This window comes from Anguilla rostrata, chromosome 12, assembly GCF_018555375.3.
Source record: "Anguilla rostrata isolate EN2019 chromosome 12, ASM1855537v3, whole genome shotgun sequence".
Taxonomy (NCBI): domain Eukaryota; kingdom Metazoa; phylum Chordata; class Actinopteri; order Anguilliformes; family Anguillidae; genus Anguilla; species Anguilla rostrata.
The window spans coordinates 919,765-925,764 of record NC_057944.1 but is presented as its reverse complement, the minus strand read 5'-3'; the positions used below and the strand labels follow the sequence as shown (position 1 = coordinate 925,764).

At 43.6% G+C, this 6,000-nt stretch overlaps 1 protein-coding gene across 1 annotated transcript in view; it reads left to right on the top strand.

Annotated features, from left to right (window-relative positions):
• Positions 1-6,000, top strand: part of LOC135236711 (peripheral-type benzodiazepine receptor-associated protein 1-like) — a 44,015-nt gene that overhangs the window by 444 nt on the left and 37,571 nt on the right. Inside the window, exons 2-7 of the mRNA XM_064303208.1 lie at positions 2,312-2,340; positions 2,681-2,773; positions 3,489-3,608; positions 3,994-4,098; positions 4,757-4,807; positions 5,501-5,521. Coding sequence (XP_064159278.1) covers positions 2,312-2,340; positions 2,681-2,773; positions 3,489-3,608; positions 3,994-4,098; positions 4,757-4,807; positions 5,501-5,521 — 419 coding nt within the window. The remainder of the gene's footprint in view (positions 1-2,311; positions 2,341-2,680; positions 2,774-3,488; positions 3,609-3,993; positions 4,099-4,756; positions 4,808-5,500; positions 5,522-6,000) is intronic.

Sequence of the window (6,000 nt, the reverse complement as noted above, 5' to 3'; positions counted from 1 at the left end):
GTGTGTGCTGCATTGTATAGGTTTCAGTGTTCATTCAGTGTGTGCTGCATTGTGGCAGTTTCAGTGTTCATTCAGTGTGTGCTGCATTGTGGCAGTTTCAGTGTTCATTCAGTGTGTGCTGCATTATGGTAGTTTCAGTGTTCATTCAGTGTGTACAGCATTGTGTCAGTGTTCATTCAGTGTGTGCTGCATTGTGGTAGTTTCAGTGTTCATTCAGTGTGTGCTGCATTGTGGCAGTTTCAGTGTTCATTCAGTGTGTGCTGCATTGTGGCAGTGTTCATTCAGTGTGTGCAGCATTGTGTCAGTGTTCATTCAGTGTGTGCTGCATTGTGGCAGTTTCAGTGTTCATTCAGTGTGTGCTGCATTGTGGCAGTTTCAGTGTTTATTCAGTGTGTACAGCATTGTGTCAGTGTTCATTCAGTGTGTGCAGCATTGTGGCAGTTTCAGTGTTCATTCAGTGTGTGCTGCATTGTGTAAGTTTCAGTGTTCATTCAGTGTGTGCTGCATGGTGTGAGTGTTCATTCAGTGCGTGCTGCAGTGTGGCAGTTTCAGTGTTCATTCAGTGTGTACTGCAGTGTGACAGTTTCAGTGTTCATTCAGTGTGTGCTGCAGTATGGCAGTTTCAGTGTTCATTCAGTGTGTGCAGCATTGTGTGAGTTTCAGTGTTCATTCAGTGTGTGCTGCATTGTGTGAGTTTCAGTGTTCATTCAGTGTGTGCTGCATTGTGTCAGTGTTCATTCAGTGTGTGCTGCATTATGGTAGTTTCAGTGTTCATTCAGTGTGTACAGCATTGTGTCAGTGTTCATTCAGTGTGTGCTGCATTGTGGTAGTTTCAGTGTTCATTCAGTGTGTGCTGCATTGTGGCAGTTTCAGTGTTCATTCAGTGTGTGCTGCATTGTGTCAGTGTTCATTCAGTGTGTGCTGCATTGTGTCAGTGTTCATTCAGTGTGTGCTGCATTGTGGCAGTTTCAGTGTTCATTCAGTGTGTGCTGCATTGTGGCAGTTTCAGTGTTTATTCAGTGTGTACAGCATTGTGTCAGTGTTCATTCAGTGTGTGCAGCATTGTGGCAGTTTCAGTGTTCATTCAGTGTGTGCTGCATTGTGTAAGTTTCAGTGTTCATTCAGTGTGTGCTGCATGGTGTCAGTGTTCATTCAGTGAGTGCTGCATTGTGTGAGTTTCAGTGTTCATTCAGTGTGTGCTGCATTGTGGCAGTTTCAGTGTTCATTCAGTGTGTGCTGCATTGTGGCAGTTTCAGTGTTCATTCAGTATGCTGCTTTGTGTCAGTGTTCATTCAGTGTGTGCAGTATTGTGTGAGTTTCAGTGTTCATTCAGTGTGTGCTGCATTGTGGCAGTTTCAGTGTTCATTCAGTGTGTGCTGCATTGTGGCAGTTTCAGTGTTCATTCAGTGTGTGCCGCATTGTGGCAGTTTCAGTGTTCATTCAGTGTGTGCTGCAGTATGGCAGTTTCAGTGTTCATTCAGTGTGTGCTGCAGTGTGGCAGTTTCAGTGTTCATTCAGTGTGTGCTGCATTGTGGCAGTTTCAGTGTTCATTCAGTGTGTGCTGCATTGTGGCAGTTTCAGTGTTCATTCAGTGTGTGCTGCATTGTGGCAGTTTCAGTGTTCATTCAGTGTGTGCTGCATTGTGTGAGTTTCAGTGTTCATTCAGTGTGTGCTGCAGTGTGGCAGTTTCAGTGTTTATTCAGTGTGTGCTGCATTGTGGCAGTTTCAGTGTTCATTCAGTGTGTGCTGCATTGTGTCAGTTTCAGTGTTCATTCAGTGTGTGCTGCAGTATGGCAGTATCAGGGTTTATTCAGGGTGTGGTGCAGTGTGGCAGTTTCAGTGTTCATTCAGTGTGTGCTGCAGTATGGCAGTATCAGGGTTTATTCAGGGTGTGGTGCAGTGTGGCAGTGGATACCGAGCTGCATACAGCTGCTGAATGGTGCTGCATGGATGATTGGTTAAAATACAAAATCAGTAACATGATATATGCTCTTCATTTAATGTATTAGCCTGTAAATAGGTTTACATTGCATTGATTTATTTTCTTTTTAATTTGTAGAGAAGGTGCAGCACAGTAACTTTGGGATGCTGTCTTTGAGAAATGAGAATACTCAATAAGCTATTCATGTTCCTGTTAGGGAAAGCATACTCACATTGCATGTAATAGATAGGTAAAGTCACAGTATTATATTCATAAAAACTCAGAAGTGAAATTCTCATTGTGTACTGTTATGCTAACCCCAATTGTTTTTTCCAGGAAAGTGAGCTGGCAAGAGGAAAGATAATGTTAAAGCCTGGAGACTGACATAAGGAAAGGACAGAAGGGATGTCTTGGGTTTGGTAATATGTCCCCTACTGCGCCATGAATTACCCAGCAGTCACAACCACTTACACAATTCACACACTCCGCTCACTGTCTTGGTGTGGAAGGTAGCAGTGCTGTTGTACATGGCGCAACACAAAGTATTCTGTGATAAATCAATACTGAAAGTGTGTAAAATAAAATTGACCTGTTTGAATGTCCATTGGTATCCCAGTATTCAGATCCCTCAAGCTGAGGGTTTATTTGAGACCTGGTGGCTGATTGAGGGTGAATGGCGAAGCTTGGTTTGTGACGGACAGGTGAGCCAGCTGGTGGCTGATTGAGGGTGAATGGCTAAGCTTGGTTTGTGACGGACAGGTGAGCCAGCTGCAGGATGAGGCCGGAGAAGATGAGCGAATAGAAGAGGCGAAGGAGGACTACCTGGGGCAGGAGGAGCAGGGACTCCAGCAGGTGAATCTCTGATGGAGGTTTACAACAGTGAGAGTGTAGAGCTGCTCATTCCCAACCCCTACAAGTTCCTCTCACTCCCTTATCCCTGAAAAAAGCAATAATAATAATAATAATAATTATAATAAATATAGCCGCAAGCAGCGATTCCTGGGTTCAAGCCAACTCGGACCGTTAGAAGGTGAAAGCTGCGATGTGCAATAAGAACTAGTCAGAATCAGAGTAATTGTAATAGTCAAGTCCATTTATACATACAAGGAATTTGACTTGACACTGTATGTTCATTCTCAATGAATGAATGTAAAGGTTTACGCAACAACTACGACGGATTTGGGCACAGGAAGAACTACAAAGGAGGTTGACTAAGGACACTGCGTATGCAGTACTACCTGCATGCTTCAGTATATATCCAGCTGTAAATGATACAATAGCAGTAAGTGTGTAAGCTGATAAGAGCAATCCCTTTATGTAAGTAATGTAACAGTAGCATAGACCATCATCATTCATCAAGAAAAAGAACTATTACATCACAAGAACTAAATAAATAAATGACGGTTTGATTGTGTCTGCATGAACTATTTAATGATAGGTATTGGGTTTGGGAAAAGAAACACTGAAAGAAACCACGTAATGTGATGCCTGTAAGCCTGGTCTGAATGTGCGGACATGTCTCCATGTTTGCTTTGCTGTGGACTGAACACGCCCCTTTCTCCTCTAGGCCCAGGTTGACCATGTGGAGCTGAGAGTAGATCTACAGGCACTGACTCAGCACAATTCAGCTCTCAAAGAGGACCAGAGACTCCACGCCAAGCTGGAGAACTTAGAGCAGGTCCTCAAGGTAGGGAGGGACCTCCTGAAACCAGATTCGTCAAAATGCCTATATCCCTATAGTTCCTGTATAGTAAGCGATATATTTCCACATAAAATATGTTCTCTCATTCTTTTGATGCTCATCATATAGTTTACACTGGCATGGGCACACCCTGGTTCAGATTGCACCTTTTATTTTATGTGTCTTTCTAGAAGGGTCCTTTTAGAAAGACAGTAGGGTCTATGTACTGAGCTTGTTAATCTGAGGCTGGCTGTGACGGCCAGTGCGCTGGGCGCTGAGCTCACGGACTCTGTGTCCTTGGCTTTGTCCTTGGCCCACAGCATATGCGAGAGGTCACAGAGAGAGATGAGCTCACAGACTCTGTGTCCTTGGCTTTGTCCTTGGCCCACAGCATATGCGAGAGGTCACAGAGAGAAGGCAGCAGCTGGAGCAGGAGCATGAGCAGGCGTTGGCTATCCTCACCTTCAAACAAAATGAGGTCAAACGATTACAGAGGGTGAGTGTCATGGCTACACCTGCTCCGCCGCAAACATAACGAAGCCGACACCGCCAGCACCCCCCCCCGTCGAGAATATCCAACACCCCCCCACCCCCGTCGAGAACATCCAACACCCCCCCCCCCCGTCGACAACATCGGGTAACACCAATTGGTCGACCGCACTGGGTGTCACCAACCCTAGTGACGCCACTGATACTGTATCAGCAAAATTTACAGCTGAATCTAGTCCCATCCCCCAATTCCCATAGAGATCCATTCAAATGCAAAGAGTTTTTGTATCGCTTGTAGAACAACCTAAAAATAAGATATCAAGACGCTGATGATGTTGACAGGTCACAGACATCAGGAAGTCATGACATGCGAATGATATGCAACCAAATACAAAACATGACTCTTTTATTTGACATTATGTTAATTTATCCACTGTATAAGTGAATTTCCCTGTTTCTAGCTTTTCCTCAAACAGTTCACTGCAGCAAAAGTAAACGAGCAAATGGTGGCACAGGAGGTCTCAGGAGTGCATTTGTTTAATTCAAATTTTCTGACCAATGATTTGTTGTTAAGACCATTAACAACATTATTTTGCCATTTTGGGCTTGGCCCATTTTTTTTTTGCCCAGGAGTATAGTAGCTAATATACTTTTTTCAATAACAGGCTCAATTTGCTGCTAAGAAAGAACAAGAGGGGGTTGTTCAGATGCTGGAGGTGAGTATCATCAGTTTATCTTAGTTTGTCTTATGAAGAATGGCGGAAGTGTCCATATGATATGTAACTGGAGGTAACCATTGAGATTCTGGATATTCTCTTTTCGCTGGTGATGTATTTGCCATTTTGGCATACCTGCTGTTCAAATCTGTTGTTTCAATTCTTGACAAATCTTGCGACGACAGTAGTTTATTTATTTATTTATTTATTTGTTTGTTCATTGTTTGCCGTAATGACTCCCACGGGAACACTATACATCATCATTCTCATTTGTTTTACAACCTGGTTTGCCTAAGTCTGGGGTGCACAACAACGGCCAACGTCTGCTCATAATTATTCAGTTAGCTCAATCATATCTTTATCTGACATTTGTGTAATCACCAGGTGTAGCCACAGACTGCAAGTACATCCTAAAGGTTTTACTGTGCTCCAGTACAGGATTGAACCTGCATAGTTTATAGAGCTGTCAGAAAACTAGAACTCGGGTAATTGGTTGGAACAAAGCCAGAACAAAGCCAGCACACAGACTTACCCTCCTGGACTGGATTCTGCACCCCTGGACTAAATGATCTGAGAGATCTTTCATGAGATTTTTCACGGTTCAGCTGTACGTGTTTTTAAGCAAGCGTGTTTTTTTAGGTTAATAACCTTTGTTTTCCAATCTTATGTTTTTTTTTTCTTCCTGCAAACCAGAGTACACTGGACTGCATGCAGGTATCATTAACACACAGCATTCACACATCATTTGTGCTCCTGATCCCTCCTTGTAGATGTTTAATCCTTTGCTTTAAAGTACCGCTGTATGCAGGCACGGCTGTACCAAAATAGCAAGGCTGCAGCTGAATGAAGGTGGAAAAACCTAAAAGTAAAATAAAGCGGTTTCACTGGAAATACACTGATCCTATAGCTTCAACTGCTTTAGCTGTCCACAGCAGAGTTTAAATAGGTTGCTTAGGTTGTTAGAGAGCAAGCCAAAATTGCCTTGTTGTGAACCTTTCCACTGAAAGCCTGGATGAGCTCCTGTAGGTTAATGGGATACACTGGCACTGTGACCTCGCGTGGAGAAGCAGCGAGAGCTCCCTCCCCGTGCACGTTGCATAACCGGTTTCATGATTATGGTATTTGTTTTTAGTAATCCTTTGTGTTGACACTGGAGCCCTTCATCTGCTGGTGCTTTCACCAGAGCAGGTGAT